At 41.6% G+C, this 20,935-nt stretch overlaps 1 protein-coding gene across 3 annotated transcripts; it reads right to left on the reverse strand.

Annotated features, from left to right (window-relative positions):
* Nucleotides 1-602: 602 nt before the first annotated feature.
* GAPDHS (glyceraldehyde-3-phosphate dehydrogenase, spermatogenic) lies at nucleotides 603-17,104 on the reverse strand. 3 transcript variants are annotated; one of them, XM_081962644.1, is made up of 12 exons: nucleotides 16,997-17,024; nucleotides 14,139-14,229; nucleotides 11,278-11,463; nucleotides 10,376-10,472; nucleotides 9,484-9,590; nucleotides 7,927-8,017; nucleotides 7,452-7,570; nucleotides 6,535-6,616; nucleotides 5,306-5,457; nucleotides 4,025-4,187; nucleotides 2,756-2,853; nucleotides 603-990 (listed from the first exon to the last, which is right to left on the reverse strand). In XM_081962644.1, the coding sequence occupies exons 3-12, from the start codon at nucleotides 11,304-11,306 to the stop codon at nucleotides 915-917; spliced, it is 1,014 nt and encodes a 337-aa protein (XP_081818770.1). In that variant the 5' UTR covers nucleotides 11,307-11,463; nucleotides 14,139-14,229; nucleotides 16,997-17,024; the 3' UTR covers nucleotides 603-914. The 3 variants fall into 3 exon arrangements, with proteins under 3 accessions (XP_081818770.1, XP_081818769.1, XP_081818768.1); XM_081962643.1 differs by lacking the exon at nucleotides 14,139-14,229 and having other exon boundaries at nucleotides 16,997-17,104; XM_081962642.1 differs by lacking the exons at nucleotides 14,139-14,229; nucleotides 16,997-17,024 and adding an exon at nucleotides 12,998-13,053.
* Between the last annotated feature and the right edge of the window lie 3,831 nt (nucleotides 17,105-20,935).

Here is a 20,935-nt window from a genome sequence, read left to right on the forward strand (position 1 = left end):
CTTCACTAGACTAGCCGTGCCCAGTTCCTGCAACCGTTCATCTTATGTTTTAGCCTCCAGTCCCCTAATCATCTTGGTTGCTCTTCTCTGCACTCTTTCTAGAGTCTCAACATCTTTTTTATAGTGTGGTGACCAAAACTGAATGCAATATTCTAGGTGTTGTCTTACTAAGGCTTCATAGAATGGTATTAGTATTTGATCTTGATTGTATCCCTCTGTTAATGCAATTTAGGATTGCGTTGGCTTTTTTGGCTGTCGCCCTACACTGTTGGCTCATATTTAATTGGTTGTCCACTAAGATTCCAAGATCCCTCTCAGAGTTACTGCTATTAAGCCTGTTTTCACCCAGTCTACATGTGTACTTTTAGTTCTTCTTGCCTAAGTGTAAGACTTTACTTTTCTCTACATTGAATTTCATTTTCATTCTCATTTTCTTATGAGAAAAAACATCCATGAATAGCAATCAAAGCAAAACAGAAGTTCCCAGGGAAGCGGCAGCTTTCAGTGCTCAGAAACCTCCCAAAGCATCTTTGTTTGGCATAGTCAAGAGCACCAAGTCCACATCCCTAAGACGTTAAGATCACACACGGATACAAATCAAGGTCAGTTTAACTCAAGTGGTTTTTATTTCAACACCTGCAAGATCTTGAAGACGCTACAGCCGCACAAACCAATGCATAACCCCAGAGACTAGGCTCCTTTCTCCAGGGAGGAACTTTGGTGCAATTTATCTTCACTAAATAAGCTGCTGTGGAAAGAAGGATTCACGCTCACGGATACACACACACACGTACACACAAAGCTTTACACAAAGTGCAGTGTTTGGGATTCTGTGGTTGAAGCAAAGAATCTATTGACTAAAAGTGGTTGAGGCCCTCTATCGAACAGCCTGGAATGTAATTTGGATTCAGGGTTCAAATCTCCTCCTTGCTGTACATGTGCTTCAGGAGATCTACTACCCGACAGCTGTACCCATATTCATTATCATACCTGCCAGGGGGAGAAAAAAAAAACATGAGCAAATCTTTACATTCACAAATGACATTATATAAAAGTCAAAAGGCTGGAGTAACCCTCGATATACAATGCCCTTCTCTGAAGTTATTCCATACTTCGGTTTTCCAGATTCTGGAAGACTGGGTTAAGGAAAAAATGCACTAACTATAATCTATAATTATAATGTGTTGCAAGTCGGTGGTAGTTGTACGGGCATTCCCTGTTTAGCAACTACCTTGTTTAGTGACCCTTTGTCATAAGGCAGTAATTTTTAAAAATCACTTTCCATTCAATGCCTGCATTTGTAACCAAATCTGGTTAATGCTAAGTGAAGCTCAATGTATACTTTATGGATTGGGAAAACATCCCAGTTTTAAATGAGAGTGCATTAGCTTTTTTGGCTGCCGCCATACATTGTTGGCTCATATTTAATTGGTTGACCACTAAGATCCAAGATCCCTCTCACAGTTACTGCTATTAAGCCTGTTTTCACCCAATCTACATGCGTACTTTTGTTTTTTCTTGCCTAAGTATAAGACTTTACTTTTCTCTACACTGAATTTCATTTTCATTCTCATTTTCTTATGAGAAAATCATCCATTTAAATGCCAGGTGTATTTTCCATGTTACAGTTCAATATTTCTCCATTATTTGAATTCTAGCATTAGCTGATGAAATTAACTCTAAAAGGGATGGCCTGGTGTTTTGACAGACTGAAGCCATCTAACTATATCCTTACTGGTAAAGGAAAGCAACTCAAGAAACTTTTGTTGGGCATTTCTCCTTGTGGCAAAAGATCGTGTGATAATGCCCTGGCCATTTTCCTTATGAGCTACAATACCTTGGAAAGCTCAACTGAGAGTCTTGATTATACTTATAACTACAGCAGCAAGAATCGTATATGCCCAAAATTGGAAACTAAACAAGCTAACAACAGATGAAGAGATAGTAAAAAAGATATTATATTGTGCAGAGATGAATAGGTTGATAATGAAAATAAAGGATAAAGAGGAATTGGAGTACTTCAAGACATGGGGAAGATTTTATGATTGGCTAGAGAAAGGAAACTAGAAAAGAAAGTAAGGAGAAAATATAGAACCCCGACGATGCACTGTTAAGTGGAAAGGGGGGGGGGAGAAGGGGAAAACAGAAAAGAAAATATTAAATATATAAGTATATACTATACAAGTGCGAGATACAAAAGGGGGGAATATAGTTAGGATAGATTAGCGAAGGTAAGGGAATAAGAAATGATATTAAATTATATTTGGGTTTGTGGAAATACCATCTCAAGGAAACATAAACAGAGATCTGAAAGAGACACCTACAATAATAGAAAAGAAAGAGAGAGAGGAGGAGAGATTGAAAGGAAGATGAGGGAAAGAAAAAAGAGGTAAGTAGAGGAGGATGGAAGGGAGAGGAAGCAAAGTAGAGAGGGCAGGAAGGGGAAGAGGAAGAGTAGAATTAGAAGAAAGGGAAGGGAAGAAGGAAGGGGAAGGAGAGGAGGAAGGAAAAAAGTAGAGAAGGGAGAAAAGAAAGGGAAAATAAGGTGGTGTTACAACAGGAGGAAGGGATGGTAAACAAAGCAAACCAAACTGCATATTATAACCTATTAAATGAAATAATATACAAAAATGATAAATGTAAAAGAAGAATAACAATTATGTGAATGTATATTTAAAATGGTATGTAAGAGAATAAAAAGTTTTAAAAATTCTGGAAAGCTCAACTGAGGGTCGAAACAAAGGGCTTGGCTTACCAGGAGATGAGCTTCACAAAGTTATCATTGAGGGAGATGCCTGCTCCGGCATCAAAAATAGAGGAACGTTCATCACCAATGAAATCAGTCGAAACCACCTGCAAACAAAGAAGAGGAAATTACAGTACACGAAGAAGATGGAAGGAGACACTTGTAATAACCAACGTCATGGGCTCAAAGCTTGAATTTGGTGAGTCAAAACCCTTCCAAGAGGATCAAGGGCACTGCAAATGTTTTGCATGCTTCTTCTATAAATCCCAAATGATTAAGCAACCTGGCTAAAGGGTTCACTATTTTGGACAGAGTCCACAGACATACCCTTTATCAAAAATCGTGTCTGGCATTGCATGCGCTTTTAACTGTTACAGCCTCCAGTTGGCCCTTAGGTTTCCTCCTTGGTAGTTCCTAGAACTACAGATGTTCTCTTTTATTGGGACTATAATAGTGACACAAAAGGCACCGGTACCTGCCCACTGGTCTCCCTGGCTATTTTCAGCAGCTGCAGATAGAGTCTGTTCCTTTGAAAAGTGTCCAAGGGCATTAAGGCTTGAGCAGCATGACAAAGCACGGGGCATCTGATGCCAGCTCTTTGTCTACCTGAATAAATAGGTGTCCTGACTGCCAGCAAAACAGCACAGGTTAAATAATGAAAATCCATCCACACACACCTCTCAGCACAAAACATATGCACACAACACCTCTGTAGAGACAGTACAAGAGCGAGATGGCAAACAAGAGTGTAAGATGGAGTGACGGAGAAGGAGGAGTGAAAAGAACAAGAGTAAGTCAGGTGACTGAAAGAGGAACGAGAGAGGGAGGGAGGGGGAGAGAGAAAGAGGGAGACAGAGGATAATCCATGGATAATCTGCTGGTTGGGCAAGAGTTGATCCACTGGGTGAACAGAGGCTTCCTGGTAATGTACAGAAAGCAGAAACCCCACCTCCACTCCTCAGATCAGCTAAACCCACCGTCTTGTCCATCAAAACTCCCCCTTTTCCTTCCTTCACCCCAACTCACGTTAACAATTGGTGATGTTTTTCCCACCAGCAAGAAATCCACCAGTGGCTTTCCCTAGCCTGACCCTTATCACAGGCTTCCATTTGTCGGCATTATTACAAAAAGCAAACAACAACTGAATGTTAGAGCACATTATGCCATCCTACTCTACAGGTTGCATTGCATTAAATCTGCTGAAGCTTAAGATAGCTCATTGGAGCACCTTAAAATAATCCTGCAACTCGCCAATGGAAACATAAACAGCGTGTTTACCTCGTCTTCTGTGTATCCCAGGATCCCTTTCATTGGCCCTTTAGCTGCCTTCTTGATAGTTTCTTTAATCTGAGCATAGGTAGCTGATCTAGAAAGGCGGCAGGTCAGGTCAACAACAGACACATCACACACTGGCACACGAAATGCCATGCCAGTCAGCTTCCTGGTAGGGGGGTGGAGAAGAGATTTGGTCATTAAAAGGAGAAAGAAACAGTTCCCACGGCAGTCTAGATTTGAAGTGTCTTACAACCAACCACTCTGTCTTCCAAGGAATGAGGGTAAGAACTGACAGTCTGGCATGTAAGACTAAGGCTCCAACTAAGTTCCCTCTATTTAAATCAATGATTCCTTTATCAAGAGCGCCAGCATCCCCAGCAAAAAAGTTTCTCTCTCAATGTAGGCTAACAAGTCTGCCCAGCAGTGGGATGAATAGTCTGCCATGTTTATTCATCTCCACCCCCTGCCTTTTATCCCCAGAACTAGGGTGGCGCTTCGCTAGCAGCGGTGGCTTTTTCGTCCCAAGGATCAGCCCACAAATTTCCACTGCTCTCCTCTCCCCTGCCTTCGGCACATCCACGCATCAGGCACTGGACCCAGCTGTTCCTCCTCTTCCTCATCAGCCACCTCCAGACCTGGGGGCTGTTGATTCTTTATCCGAGAGCTGACACACTGCCCAGACTCCGCCTCTGTCTCTCCCTCTCTCTCTCTCTCTGACAGCCCCATTCCCTCCTACCCCTCGGAGCTCTCAGGTTGCCTTGATGCTGACCCTGACTCCCACGCCGCCTCCTCCTCCTCTGATTCAGGTACAGGTGAAGCCAGCGGCCAACAGGCCACAACGTTAAGTATTCCCAACTGCAATAAATATCATTTGGCAGAATCTCTGCTATTTTGTTTTCTCTGTTTTGGTTAATGTCTTTATTATTTCCTTAATGACATCAACAACCTACCACATTGGTAGATTGACCCCACTGGGCCAACCGTCTATATAACTCACTAAATAAGTTAAGGATAGGTTTTAGACTAGCTCTTTCGTTCTTTCATCAAGCAAGCATGGCTAACGATCAAAGATTACAGAATAAATAACAAAAAACATCCGGGTGTCCGAGAAATATTCTCGGAATGAAATCCTGGCAGTTCTATGGTTCTCCCTCATTCTCATGGTCACAGATCAATCATTAGAAATACAACCTTGCTAGTCTCTTATGGTCACAGAATTTAGGATTGGCCCAAATGCACAACCCCCCCCGCCCCCTTTTCAGAAGTTAAATTTGTTCTGCATACCCATTAAGTTCAGGAATGACCTTGCCCACAGCTTTGGCAGCACCGGTTGAAGCTGGGATGATGTTCTGGTGAGCACCCCTTCCATCACGCCATGCCTTGGCAGAAGGTCCATCCACAGTTTTTTGAGTGGCAGTGTAAGCATGAACAGTGGTCTGCAGACCAGAAATGTCAGTTGATAAGGAACAGACATACAAAGCATTTTTCAACAATAGATTCGATCTAAACAGGACACTTGGGTTTCCTAAAGGGGCCGTTTTTGTATGTACAAATGGAACTAATACATAATACTTTAGGGTGTATTTGCTATCGTTTGCAATCTGTTTTTATCTGCACGGATGCACAAATGCTGAAGACAGAACTGTATGCCAAAACTTACGGAAAGTTATAGTAATTTTTTTAAAAAAAATCAATTCAAACTGGAAGAAGTGATTTACAAATGATTTTGCTATAAGCAAATACAGTAAAATATGACTGTTAGCCATCCATACTCCGAATTTTACACCCCCCACCCCCCCAAGTAACTTGATTAGGAAGCCTGGTATTTAAGGACTGAAAGACAGCTATAACTCTACAACTTGGCAAACTGAAAGTTATTGTTAGTTGATGTGTGGGATTAATCAAAACACACCCAGCCTTCTCCCGAGGAGCTCCATTATCCATTATTCCCAAATCTGCATAGCTATAAGGAATGGCAGTATCTGGACTTCATCAGAAGGAGAAAGTGTGTTCTTCATGGAATGAAGAAAATCATTTTAACCCTGTTTTTTTTTTCTTTTTGAGATCAAATTGTTTTTACATCTCTGTAGACTATGTATGTGTGTGTGAGGGCTTAGCTGTCTTTGGTTTTTTTCTTTTCTTTTCTATAGTATAGTCTTTATTGTCATTGTGCAAAATAAATACAATGAAATGTTCTTTTCTTTTTCTTTCTGTGTGTGTGTGTGTGTGCCTTCAAGTCAATATCGACTCCTGACAACAGGCAAATCCCTGAAGCTTTCTTGGCAAGATTTTGGACGTGGTGTGCCCTTGCCTTCTTCCTAGGAATGAGAGAGAACAACTGGCCCAAGATCACTCAGTTGGCTTTGTGTCTAAGGACACATCATCTCCAAGCTTCTAACCTGGTGCCTTAACCGTGACATCAAACTGGCGCTCCCGTTAGGAATTTGGCAGTATAAAAATGGCATAAATCAAGAAATGAATAAGCCCATTGGAAAGAATGATGTAGTTCTCACCATCAGGCCCTCCACAATGCCAAAATGCTCGTGGATGACCTTGGCCAAAGGTGCCAGGCAGTTGGTGGTGCAGGAAGCATTGCTGGAAAGCAAGAGTTACGCATGAACCTGAATTTTTTGACGTTCGGCACCCAACCAACCCGCATAATGACGTTACGTTTCAACACAGATCTATATTCTTGGGTTCTCTTAAGTTTTTCGCTCCATCCCCAAATCCAACAAAGATGAACACATAACTATCATCTCTCGAATGATTCAATGATTCAGCATTGTTTAACAGGGCTTTGGGGAAAGTTCTAAAGCAGCGTTTCTCAACCTTGGTGAATTTAATTCCTATGGACTTCAACTCCACAGGAAGTCCACAGGAATTAAAGTCACCAAGGCTGAGAAACACTGTTCTAAAGGGTGCCATGAACTTCGAATATTAGTTGAGCAAGCACACCCAATCTTTCCTCGCAATTAAAGAGTTTGCTCAATAGGTTGGCCCATGAAATAACCCAACAGAATGAAATTGCAAAGCAATCTTGCTCAATTAAGTTTCTTCAATGGTGTGAATAAAGCCGTTCAGACTTGCCTTCCCTGTCAGTGCCTTCCCTGTTGCACAGCCTCCCTCCTACGATTCAGAGGGCCCCAATCCTCTTGGCCTCCCAGAAGGTTGCCAGAACCTGGCTTCCCCGCCCCCGCCCCCCCCCCCCATCCATCCCTGCCCCTCAAGGCTTCAAGGCCAGGATATTAGGAGAGGCTCAATAGATATGGGTCTGTTTTTGTGAAATTGCTATGTTATGCTTTCATTTTCTTCTTTGTACTGGATTATTTTAATTGCCTACAGGGAGGAAGGGATTGGGCTGATTTTGTATAGATTGGTCACTGCCTGTCAATCCATAAGCTTTCCCCCAGTTGGCCAAGTTCGATCTTACCTCACAATGTTCATGGTAGCTGGATCGTACTTCTCATGGTTGACTCCCATAACAAACATGGGAGCATCAGGCGATGGGGCAGTCACCACTACTCGTTTGGCTCCTCCATGGAGATGAGCCTGTAAAAAAAAATGGCAGATTTCCATTATAGAAGATCAGATTCTGGCAGCCCACAGGCAGTAGGACAAACAGATTCAATAAGGAGTAACTAGAACAGAGGTCTTCAAACCTGGCAACTTTAAGACTTGTGGACTTCAACTCCCAGAATTCTCGGAGTTGAAGTCCACAAGTCTTAAAAGTTGCCAAGTTTGAGGACCTCTGAACTAGAAGATTTATCCCAGTGCAGCAGAAATCTGTGCTGGCATGTTATAAAAACCAAGCATCTAAGTGAAATCTCCTGAAACCCAACAAATAGCACGAAAGGGAATTACACTGGTTCTTATCTCAGAGAAGGGACCTACCTCAAGATACTTACCGAAGCTTTGTCAACATTGAGAAAGACTCCGGTGGATTCTACTACATACAAGGCACCTGCATCTGCCCAAGGAATCTCAGTTGGTTTCATGCTATGAAATACAAGAGGACAATATTTATTCAGACCTGGGACATCTACTCAAGCAGGAGATTACTTTCAGGGCCTCTAGGCTTCAGCCAAGTAATTGGATGAATATGTAATGGAATCTCCTCTCCTCTCTGACCTTTAGAAACACACGCATCCCTAATATTCACATGCTCTTTTCTTGTTTAAGTGTGCAACTCCCACTGAAGGTTTACCCTTCCGCAGGAGCACCTCAATTAGATTCGCATACTGTGAAAAGCAATGAGTTATGCAATAAATGGCAGTTGGCTATGCGGAATCCAGACAAGCAAATCGGCATCATTATAGCTCCTAATCTGTATTGTGAGAGAAAGATGATGGTATAAAATGGAAGAGAATTTGTTAGACTATTCATGACTGGGAGAGACATGGTAACCAGGTCAGCCAATGAATAGGTATAGCAACTAAGTCAGCCAATGGGAGCTTAAACAGATCTGAGTCTGTGCTGAGAATAGAAACTGAAACTACTCTGTTTGCTCTGAACTCTGAAATGAAACTAACAGTTCTCTCCTGCTTGTATTCTGCTTGTAACTTCTACCACATTGAAAGAATCTACTATTGGTATTATACATTTATTTATATGTTATTATATATATATAAAGAAGTTAATGAATCCAGCTGAATCAGTTATGTGTGTGTGCTTTCTGGATTTGATTTTTGTGCAACGAAGTCTGACAGATTGATAAGATTACCCTTCCCCAAAGAGCCCAAAGCATGGTTTTATTCTAATAACACCAGTCACCCTGTTTAAATCTGCAATTATGATGCCCTAGGAAGGCATCAGAAAACCAAAGCATTGTAAGAACTCCATCTCCAAAGACACATTTGACAGAGAGGCAACTTTATAAATTTGCTAAAGAGCATAATTCTGGTTTTCATTTCATTTTTCTTACACACACAAGGGCCACACTAATGCAAACCCCATGAAATAATGTTGTGCACACTTATAGTCAGGTGAGCGTTTACACAGCCTCAAATGAAAAAGTCTCAACTTCTTTGAACTGCCACCTCGTAAGGGTAGATAAGACAGCCAGTTTGTTGCAGGAGTTAAGGCCGCAGGTTGGAAACCACCAGATTGTGAGTTCAAATTCCACCTTAGACACAAAGCCATTTGGGTGAGATTGGGCTAGTCTTTTTTTCTCAGCCCAAGGAAGTAGGCAACGGCAAACTACTTCTGAAAAATGTTGCCAGGGAAACTGCAGAAGTAATCCAGACTTTCACCAGGAGACAACCATGATTGGAGGGCATACACACACAAACACACACACAAACACACACACACAAAGATAGTTATATTCTCATAAGTGCCTTTCTAAGCTGCCCAACTACCAAAGCTCCCTGGGCATATTGAGACTATTAAATACTAAAATATCTTAAGTGGGTAAAACAATGAAATGGGATGAATGCATTACGCTCCGTCTTATTCCCACTTACTTCTGGAATACTGCAATTTTTGAACCATTCACTACCAGCTTTCCATCCTCTGCCTTGACCTCTCCCTTGAAGCGCCCGTGAGTAGAGTCATATTTGAACATGTAGACCTGTGGAGGAAAGAAACTAAAGCCACATCATGCCAGGAGAACTAAACTTGTGCCACCTCTCTAGCTTTGATCATCGCCTTCTTTTAACGACCCCATAATCCCTTGCAGGGTGGAGTCTGGGCAACTGAATGGAGCTGAGTGTTTACTGGCCAGATGCCTTTCCTGTCGCCAATGCAGGTTTTTTTTTTCAGCAGATCTATTCTCATTGTGCCCAGAGAAATATCTGCCTCTACCTAGAATCGAGCTCATGGCCTCCCAATGGTGAGGAGAGAGCTCCACCTCTAGGCCATCGCACCACTCACCCCTCTAGCTTGATAGAGCTCTAAAAAGAGACAGCCAATCTCCATTTGTCTAGGCATCTGACAGCTGCACAAGGATGATGGGTTTTCAAAGGGTGGGGCACCCAATTCTTATACTTGCTTAATAAATGGCCATGACAACCTCGATTCCAAGTTCCAACATCCGCCCACCACCACTGCGGTCACGTGATTGCTTACGGTCATAAGTCAAGTACCAGTACCTGTAAACAGAGATCATTTCTGTTTCCCAAGAATAACTAAGTATCGAGTTAGAAGAGTCCTAACCTCTGCTTACACTCTGTTGCTGGACCTATCCATTCCAGCAGATTTCACAGAAAGAGATGGGGCACATGTAGAAAGGACCTTCTTACCAGGGTTTCAATGAACTCTGACACTTTTCATATCAGACCTTCCTTTCCTGCCCCGGAAGGAAACTAAACTAATTTCCACAAGAGGTTTCTTGTAGTCTCATAAGAAAGCCATTACCATGTAGTTCACATCAATGTAAGGGTCATTGACAGCCACGACTTTGACCCCCTTCTCCACGCAGGCCCGAAGGACCAAGCGCCCAATACGTCCAAATCTGCAGGAGCAAAGAAGCCCATCCATTAAAGCACATTTCCAAACCCCCTTGGTACAATTAAGGTGAGCAGAAGGGATTACTTAAAAAGAGACTTCTTTAGTGCAATGTTTCTCAACCTTGAGAGGGGAGGAGAGAATAGAGAATAGAGAATAGAGAATACAGAAGAGAAGAGAAGAGAAGAGAAGAGAAGAGAAGAGAAGAGAAGAGAAGAGAAGAGAAGAGAAGAGAAAATAAAGAATAGAATAGAATAGTTCTTTATTGGTCAAGTGTGATTAAACACGTAAGGAATTTTTAATTTTAAGACATATAGATCTCCCAGAATTCTCAAGCTAGCATGAGGGAGGTAAGCTCAGGTCCCACGGGCATGGCCTCTGCCCATATCTGTTTTTAAAGTGGCCTCTGCAAATTGCTATGACCTTTGGATAGACAAGACAGCAGGAAGATTCCCAGGAGGCTTGGAAGTCAGGGGTTTGTCTCTCAATTTCACGTTGCACTTCCACCTAGGTTTCACTGCAACTTTCCAACTTAACGTAAACCATCACATGGTGCAACTCAAATATTCTGGCTGCAGAATCACTTGGGAATCAAACCAGCAAGTTTTATTCAATCACAAAGGCTGTGTTTGAACATGATTGTTGAGATAGACAGACAGACAGATAATCCATTTCATTTTCTATCATTAGGAGGGCATTTTCAAGAAACTAAGAGTACTGTTTCCTCATGTATGGACTTCAACTCCCAGAATCTCCCAACCTCATCTTCAAATACAAAAGTATCAAGCGGGCAAGGAAGAAAAAAAGCTTACCCATTGATTCCAACAGCAAACTCCGCCATGCGTTTTTTAGGTGGTGGAGGCGGTGGAGGGGGTGGAGGTGGAGGAGCTTCTGGCTCTGGCTCTGGGGTCGGTGGCTGGGGTGTTGCCTCTGACTCAGGGCTACCTGGCACTGGCTCCGGAGAGATCTTTGGAGGAGACCCGTCACTGATCTCAAGCCTGGAGGAACATGAACATCACGAAAAGAGCAAAAGTAATTGCAAATTTATCTTGGTTGACATTTGTAACCTTCTTCAAGCATAGCCTTAGCGTGTGTGTGTGTGTGTGCTTGTGTGTATAATTTACATCTATATATTAAAATCAATAAACATCACACCCTAAAATTATTCCAAGCTGAATCTCAATTATTAAAATACTGCATTTGCATGAATAGTTTTACTAACTCAATAATTTAAGATCCTATTAACTTCACCGAAAGGTCCCCCCAGTAAATATCTTTACCACATCTGCACTGGAGCAAGAATTCGCATATGTTTTTCTCAAGGACTTTCCTGAAATCAATATTCTAGCTATGTCATCCTTCTGTACATTATGTAGTGAACTCTACAATTGCCAGATGCATTCAGCTTACATTTCCATCTTCTAACTACAAATTCAAAACTTACATATCTAGCCTAATTTTAGGATTTCCTTCCTTCTTCTCTACTGTCTTTTTTTTTTTTTTGGTTAACTTGGCTTGACAAAACCTTTCTGAGAATTCAAAGTTAGCATGCTTACCTTCCATGGGATCAATCAGAATGATTCTATTGTGGCTCTGAAATTATTTTTTCTCTTGAACCAGTGTGGTTATGGCCAATTCACATGTAGACTGGTTTCTCCCATCACTAGTCTAAGCCATTCTATTATTTGTTTGCATTTGGCTTAATGCAAAATATAAACCCAGCCATTATGGCTTGTAAATCATGGTTTCTGATCAACGATTGCAATGAGTATAGTTTACCTATTATTAAATTCATATTAAAAATGATTACAATTCTTCTTGTCAAAATTTGACAATGGTGCTACTTTAGATTCCAAGAGAAAAGGAATGGCAGATCTTGCGTACATATCTACTCCAATCACCATAAGATCCCCAACTGTTTCTACAAATTCTTTCAAGGCTAATGGATCTATTATTTGTGAAATTGAAACAAACAAGCAAAAATGAATGGTCAGATATACTGGTATTCCTGCTTTATGTAAAGAATATTCAAGACCATTATTTTTGAGAGGACAACCAAAAAGTTGGTCAATGCTTCCAAACAAAGAAAATCTACAACAAGTAGATGTTAATTAATTTCCATCTGGCTGGGCAGGCTTCTAAAGGGACATTTTGGAAATGCTGTTATTTTTGCTAACGCCTATCCCTCCGCTGATCTTAGTTTGTGAGTATACATGAAAGTCATTTCTTTCCCAGTACAATATTCTATATTGATAGGCATACCACTATCCTTTAATGAAGCATTGGATAACATATGCCCCCCACCGCCACTCTACAGCACTGCTGGGCTACAATTCCCATCATCCCCACCACTTCTCAGGTCGGCTGAAGCTGCTGAGAAAAGTAGTTCAACAATGTTTGGAAGATCTCAAGTTCCTCATCCCCGTTTCAGGGCATAAATCAGAAGATCTTACCATTGATTATATCGATTCCATAAACTTCATGGAGGAGATAACAATTAACCTTTAAAGTCTTTCAAGGTGATTTTCTTACCTGAACACTTTGACACTAACTGATGTGCTACACTGATCCATTTTCGGTGAACTATTGCGTTGATTTCAAATACTGGCTGACCTATCTACTGCTTCTCTACCTAGAGACACTGAAACAGGATTTCAAAAAAAGTTAATATTCTCAGCTGAGCATTCTTTAACCATTATCAGAACACATTTCACTCCATCTCCATTCACGAATCCTTTTCATAGTGGTTTTCGTTTTCCTTTTATGTTTCAATTCACAGACTGACAAATGTAATGTCTCCAAACAACTTGGGATAGGGCAAAATACTTGGTTTCAATTAACTATCCTAAATGTGTATCTTCGAAGGTTTTTTGGGTCTTGAACTTGAAGATTTGGGGGGGGGGGGGGAATATCCCAAGCAAAGTGCACTTTTTCACTCCCAGCAGAGATCTATTAAATCAGGGCTCCCTCAAAATAGTCAATATCAACCCCAACAATTAGTGAGTCTATCCAAGAGGTCAATAAACAGCTTATTTAAAATAAGATCAATAAATGCTTGGGGGGGGGGGTCAAAAGATTGTTCCTGAAAGATTGTGATTAAAATTCACTATTCTCCAACAAATATCAATGTCCTTTTTTGATGCAGGCTTCCCATTAATGATATCAACAGTTCTAGTAAGAAAAGGTATGTTAAACCTCACATTTTAAATATTGCCTATTTTATAAAGACACTATTATCTATTATTCATTGTGCTGTGTGTTGTTATTAAAGTACTATTTATTACTTTCATGTGTTTCGTGGTCGATGAATAATCTGAAACTTCATAAAGGGATTAATGATCTGAAGAGTTTGGGGACCCTTGTATTAAACCAAACTAAGCCAGGTAATCCGATGAGACACACATTTTGTCCCAATAAACACATTCTCTTGGACTTTTGTGTTTATTTGAAACCATTTTCTGACAGCGCATCCCGCACAACACTTCTTGGCAACTACAAGACAGAACAGAAGCCATCTTCATTTCATCCCTGCCAATTCATCTCTGCAGTATTCCAAAAACACATTTTAGCCGTTTTACTAAAACACTTTACAGATTCATGACAATCTTTTTGTTTAGTAGGTAATTATTAATGTGTAACACTGCACTATCAAAAAGGAAGCTGGAATACATACCTTAAATGCAAAGCCAAAAAAGAAAGAAAGAAACCTTTCTTCTGAAGTATAGCAGTAGCAACAGCTTGCAGTTCAGCTATGAAAACTGTTGCTATAGAAATCAAAAATTTGAGAATATGAGCTATCTTCTTGTAATTCTAGGATCTGTTCATCTACTTATTTTATTTAACGTGTATATAAGCTGGCATATTCAGCATCTATTAGTATAAGCATATTTGGCAATGGCTTGGGATTTAATGCTAGCCACAAAAGATTAGCCCAGGAAATATTTCTTAAAAATTGACTATACCATTTTTGATGCTCCAATCTTTCATATATGCAATGGAAACTTTCACCAATCATTAAAAAAAAGAATGCATTCTCATTCTCATTGCAGGCTCTCTGTTGCTGCAGTGCTACTCTGTAGCCAGGAACAGAGCGCCAAGCTTACCCAAAAACATATTAAGGAGGTACCAATCCAGGACCAGCCTCGTCATGTACAAGCAGTCTGGATTTTTTTTAAAAAAAAAACCTATCGTATCCTGGTTGCAGCAAGTATGACCTTGAAGACGTCACTGGCACAGAATGGCCTCCCCCTCAGTTTGCCTGAATTCCAATCCTATACAATGTAGGGTAGGTGTCGTGTTTTTAATGTCACACAACTGTAGCCACAGAAATGTAAGTAGAAATTTCTAAGTACCTACGCATTGATCCTGCTGACAGCAAATGCACTCTAAATTTTCAATTAGAAAATTGGCTCTCCTATCTCAACCCAGTATCTGCCTCCAGCCCTCCATGGCTGGCTTCTGATTTCCATAGCAGAGACAAGAAGCCCAGCTTGCATGCTTCCCTCTGGGGGCCTAGACAAAATAATCCATTCGCCACAGCATTGAAGACTTAAATCTCCCCATCAGAGAAAGGTCAGGCATTTCATCCAAGAACCATCTCTCTCCCAAAGCCACCTAGCTGCTGCTGCTGCAATCTCCAATGCAGACACCAGCTGCGCTATCCCATCAAGCTTAATGTGGGTTGCCCACCATGACTTAGCAACTGGGGAAAAATCAGGCCACTCTGGCTTAGTCAACTGGTGGCAATTAATTAAAAAAAAAAAACATTTTAGCACAGTGTTCTGTATGCTTAGATTTAGAACCATCACTGGCTTTAAGGGCTTTTAAACAAATATAGGCAAAATATTTGAGCACAAAAATATGCATCGTAGGAAGAAACACACTTGTTCTACATCATCTCATTTGCAATGGGAGGGGGTGGTTTTATTCACAATATAACACACTCTTAACAATAAACGTGCAGTACTGCTACCTAGGATCCTGATGGCAAATGGAGGCAGGTTATCCTAAGCCTGTCGAGTCTTTTATGGCGGTGAGAAAGTGACATCAACAAGGCAGATCTGTGCAATCAGAGCTGAATTTAGAAGCAAGCAAACTAGAGGGGTCTTTTTTCACTTTCTCCATTTCAAAAAGATGTGCAGGTGTTAAATGAACTAGTCCAGACGCCTGAAGATCTCATGCATATAGTCACACAGTACCTTTTTCCACTTAAGTGTTGATATATCAGGGTATATTTGGACCTAATTTTTTATATGTATGATTTGGAGAAGAAGGTAAAATAACCCTTTTCTCTCAAACAGGAGCAGGGAATGGAGCGAGGGAATCCAACAGCTAGGTTTAAAGGAGCTAGAAAGGGGAAAAAATCATACAGTATGTAGACAGGCATTAATTTTGCATTCGATTTCTGCAACCTACGGAAAGTACTCCCTTTCCTGAGTGAAGGTCAAGGGTTGAAGCTCCCCATCTATCCGCCTTCTAAATCTAATCAGGATTATCAATTCTCCTGGCATTTCTGACGCAGTTGCATTTTTAGAGGGAGCCATTGCACAGACTAGGGAGCACGAGCCAATGACTCTGCATTCCCATCTTCCTATACTCCGGGATCTCTTCTCTAGCAAGAACAGCGGATAATCCTTCCTGTTGCATCTCACAAAGGCTGTAAGCTTCTCCAGCTGCTCATAATCCCCAAGACTATTGCAGGCATCCTCTCTTCTCAAGGACAAGGGCCTTTTCCTGTCTGCTTTCTGAGCAACTGCCGTTTTGCAGCCCTGCGGTCCTCCCTTGCCGCGGCTAGCAATCCCATCTAAGACATTATTTCCCCCATGCCAAATTTCCCCCAGGCCAAATCTAGAAATCCCCTCCAGACATTACCAAGGGAGTAAGCAAAACCAACTCTCATTCCACCCCACCTCACCCCGTAGTCATTGTTAAGGGCAAGATATTGATTGTGTGCCAAGAAGCTACATCACTCCTCAAAATGCCCCACAAAACCCATCGCCTTTTCTCACCAGGTAAGACCACCTCTGCCCCCATCCCTGTTTCAGCCCACCAACGCTACGATGCCCCCCCCCAGATAACCTTGCAGGCCTTTCCAAGGTTAACTGGTTTTTATTAAGGAACCTTCCTCCATCTCCCACAAACCAGCATATTGGGGACCCCCTTCCATTTACTTCTGCTCCCCTTTTTTAGGGGCCATTCCTAGACTTTCAATTTCCCTTTTTCCCCTTTAGCATCTTTTGTTTAAACCACCACCTTCTCTTCGTCTGCACAATTCAGGCTTATTTATATATAGCCTCGCCGCCCCCCCGCCCCCCCCCCGCCTCACTTTGCTTGGAGGGGGGTCCCTTCAACTACTCCTCTGCCCATCATCCCCCACTAGCTTGAACCATAGCTCCTATGCTCAGGATGATGGGAGGTGCCCCCAACACCCCCCCTAGAGCAGCATGGGGAAGGGGGGGTGAAGCCGCTGAAGGAGCCCCCTGTCTCCTGACGGCCGCCCTGGTTCTCCACCTCCCCTTCCCTCCCGCTCACCTGTCCGCCTCCCCAACCGAAACGAGATCCTCGACGGCGTCGAACACGGAGAGTAACGGCCAAGAGGTGGCTTATATAGCTGCTAGGCAACGCCTAAGGCTCCGCCCCCTCTCCCACCAGCCAAAGCCTATTCCCCCCTCCTCATCTCTCAGAAGACACGCCTCCGTCTGTCTCCAAGCCCCCACCCACCCGGGGGGGGAGGCTATCAAGGAGTCGTAATGCGCGTGCGTTGTGCTGCTCAGTCGGATGGTGGTACCCGGAGCATCCTAACGGCTGCTTTGGCCTCCCATTTGCGCGTGCGCAGTGCGGCGCCGGTTACCTGCCGCGGCGGAAAGAGAATGGTGGGCCTTGTGGTGGGTTTTTTTTCCTCCCCCCCCCACCCCCGCCGTGTCCTTTTGCCATTGTAGGTTGCTAGAATCTTTTCGGTTATGAAGTGGCTCCTGCCAAACGTACGGGAACCTACAATTGCCGTAGTCTATTCCCAACTGCGTTAGCTGGGGTGATCAGAATCAGGATGGAGAAAAATCAAGCGTTTTCATGTTACAGCACACCTGTGTGGGAAGCTGAGCAGCAGGAGAAAAAAAGGCGTCTGGTGATGGGGGGCGGGGGGGGGTTGACGGTGCAAGAAATAAGTTTGGAGCATTTAATTTGGAGCAACTAGATCAGTTGCTATTTCTTCAATGCTGGTCAACAACGGTATAAGAGAGACGAGCAATTTTCAAATAAACATCAAAATAAATCACTTGCAATGTTATCTTTTTCCCCCCCTCAGCAGTTCCTAGAAATTTTCAGGCTCTTCTAAATAACAGTCTAGTGCACTGCTTATTTGCAAGTAACAACCAGATATTAATCTTTTTAATTCTTCTTGGGAGGGAGGAAGAGGAAAAAAATCCAGATTCCTATTAGGGTGCAAGTTTTTTTGTTCTGAGAAATTCTGCCTCAAAGGATTAAAGCGTGAGAATAAAGCATCAGGGAACAGGAATATTCTTTATTGGCCAAGTGTGATTGGACACACAAGGAATTTGTCTCCAGTCCATAAACTCAGGAGCCACATCTTGTAAGAAAGCCACAACGTGTGAGAAAGAATTACTGAGAATTTGGAAGCTTGCACATTTGTGTCCCTATATTAGCCTATTAAAAACCATTCAGCTAATATGGACGTAAGGTCATTACTTAATAAACACCATCTACTACATACAATATCTCATTTCCTCTCCCCCCCTCCCTTTTTTTCTCTCAGTTTTGCAGTAACATCAACTTCTTCAAACTTGAATGTTATAGCTTTTGTTTTCATGCAGTTTATCAGTTGAATGTTGAGCTGAGTTTCACAAGATTGCACATTTAATATAGATGGTGAGTTTGATTTTGAACAGACAGCAAAAAGCTGGAAGGGTGAAAAAACAGATTCAGAGTGAAGACAGTAAATGTTTCAGCAGATGAGCGTAGCAAGAACTCTTCCAGACAGGTTTTGTCCTCTGACTAAAGTTGCTTTTCCTGCATCTCATTTTTCTGCCACCTGGCGCGAGGGCACCACAAGTGCAAGCCGGCTTTGGTGCTGATATTGAGATGAGCCAGCACAATTGAGCTATTAATAATTTAAGAAACGGGAGCAACAAGAGGAAGGAGGATGCTGCTGAAACAGTCACTCCCCTCTATGTCCTTGAAAAAACATCATTCTCAGAGCACCCCTACCCAACATGGAAGATTTGGCCCAGGGTTCATCAAAGTGGTCAATATGGACTCTCAAGGATTAATGGAACTATCTACTGCAGGGGTGTCCAAACTTGGACACCCCTGATCTACTGGATTGAAAAATGGCTGGGAGTCAATAGGTGGCTGATAAATGATGGGGGATTAATTGGAGTTGATCTCCTGAGGTCTCTGTAGAGTTCCATTGCAATCAGTACTAGTGGTGAGGTAGCTCGTGGTGAGACAGCATTAACCAGGGTTAGTTGTTCATGTTACTATTATATGAACAATTTACAATAAGCTTTACAAAAACTTAATTCAAATTCTTAACCAAGTATTGTTAAGAATCTAAGGTATTACATATACCACAATGAGATCACAGCTGCCTCTTTATAATTTATTTATTATTCATAATGTTATTAGTTAAAGTCATATTCAACTTGTTTTCATATAAATATTTGGGGGATCGATGAACAATCTGCAACTTCATGAAGAGAACTGGAGAGTTTGGGGACCCCCAATCTATAGCAAGCTTCTCATCCCATTACATGTTCCATGACTAGGACAAAAGCAAAAAGCATTCAATCAATCTTGTCATCAACTCCTGAAAAAGAGGACCACAATATCTTAAGAAAATAGATGAGTTCAAACATTATGCAAAGCCACTGTTTTTTGCTTGAATAAATTCAAATTATTTGGGATCACAATCTGCAACATAATTGGTAAACAGCAGCTGGGATTTCACATTCTGCTAAGCCAGATACATTCAAACCATATCCTAGCTGCACCTACCAAACTCAGTGCTCCTATTTTAAAATTGCTTTATGGTTGAATTCATTCAAAGATACTAATTTGAAACTAGAAAGCCTGATTTTGTGGGGAGAACAGTGATTAGAAGCTTTTAAAAAATCCTTTCCAGCTGATGTAGATTTTCCACTTCATTATGTTTAGGAATGAAGGTTGTTTGTCTTAAGTCACATTACTTCCATCACTCAATAGATGATGATGGCAGTAGCATCACTAGAAGCATCTATCAGGCCTTCATATCCATCGCTATCTCCCCTCAAGGAAACAATTATATCTCAATCTGTCACAATCATCTTATTTCCTGAATTTTTCATGATTTTTTAGAATCATGTATTGTCTTTTTTCTGTTCCACCGGAACAGAGGACCTTGGTGGAAACCACTGTAGTTAGAACAAGTATCTAACACCCATCATCACAAGCATCCTGGTGAAGCTACCGAAAGGATCAGCTGGACTAGAGTTTGAAGACAGGTTTTGACTCTACAGAATTGCACAGATGATCTGTTTGCAGGCCTAGGGCAATGGTGAAATGCAGCTAAAAATAACCCATGTTCTCCATTGAAGCATGCAAGACGAATGATGGTAACAAAGAATTGCTCGACCAAGGACACAGAGAAAGAGAGGTGGTAGGGATTCAAATAAGATTCTCTAGGTTACCTGGGCCAATGGGAATTAACGAAAGCAGTAATTCAATTTATAATTAGATCTAGTTGCCAAAATAGGTTAATGTCTCTTCCTTCCGAAAGCCACTCATTTGTGAGCTGCTAGTGAACATCTAGAGATTGAAAAACCAATTTTTGCAAATCATTAAACATATGAAATGATTTCTATTTTTTGTTTAGGCGCTCAGCTCAAACTGCCATTTTAAATCTTGGCAAAACAGTAGCAAGCAGTTTTGCGAAATCATTTGATTCAGCATGGCAGACTTTTGTAGATGTTATTTTCAGACCCAATAAAATGATTTGAGCATTGCAAAGTGCTAAAGGACTTCCTGAACAAAGCAGTGATGACACAGCCGCTTTTGGGAACAATTAGCGTTGTTCTTGGGAGGGAAAACAGATGTTTTCCCCATGTGGTTGGCAGTGTTGGGAGAAGGTTTGACAGATCTTATATGGGAAAAGGCAAGTTTAGGCCAGGGCAATTAAAGACAACAGAACGGCAGTGAATAAATTGGAGCAAATAAAAATAAGTAGAAAGCTCAGGTGTCTAGGATGAAAATATGTCAAGAAATAAAGCAAAAGTGGCTGGAAGGTACGAAGCTAAAGGAGTGATTCACAAGAATTATCTCCAGAAAAATGGTCAATAGAGTCAGAAAACAGCACAATGGATAAAGAAATCAGATACTGATTGGATGCTGCAGGTTCTAGCTATCAATTTAGAAAGTTCAAAAAAACCTCTATACATTATTGATCCATTTATTTCAAGTTATTGGTTGGTGGGCTCT

Source organism: Natrix helvetica (genome assembly GCF_964273705.1).
Source record: "Natrix helvetica genome assembly, chromosome: 9".
NCBI classification, from domain to species: domain Eukaryota; kingdom Metazoa; phylum Chordata; class Lepidosauria; order Squamata; family Natricidae; genus Natrix; species Natrix helvetica.

Excerpts from the sequence above, each read along its gene's own strand:
- GAPDHS (XM_081962642.1), bottom strand. The coding sequence starts at position 13,038 with ATGGATCAGTGTAGCACATCAGTTAGTGTCAAAGTGTTCAG. Across the intron at positions 11,464-12,997 it reads GTTAGTGTCAAAGTGTTCAG|GCTTGAGATCAGTGACGGGT; the intron begins GTAAGAAAATCA and ends ATGTTCCTCCAG. Across the intron at positions 7,571-7,926 it reads TCAATGTTGACAAAGCTTCG|GCTCATCTCCATGGAGGAGC; the intron begins GTAAGTATCTTG and ends TTTTTTTTACAG.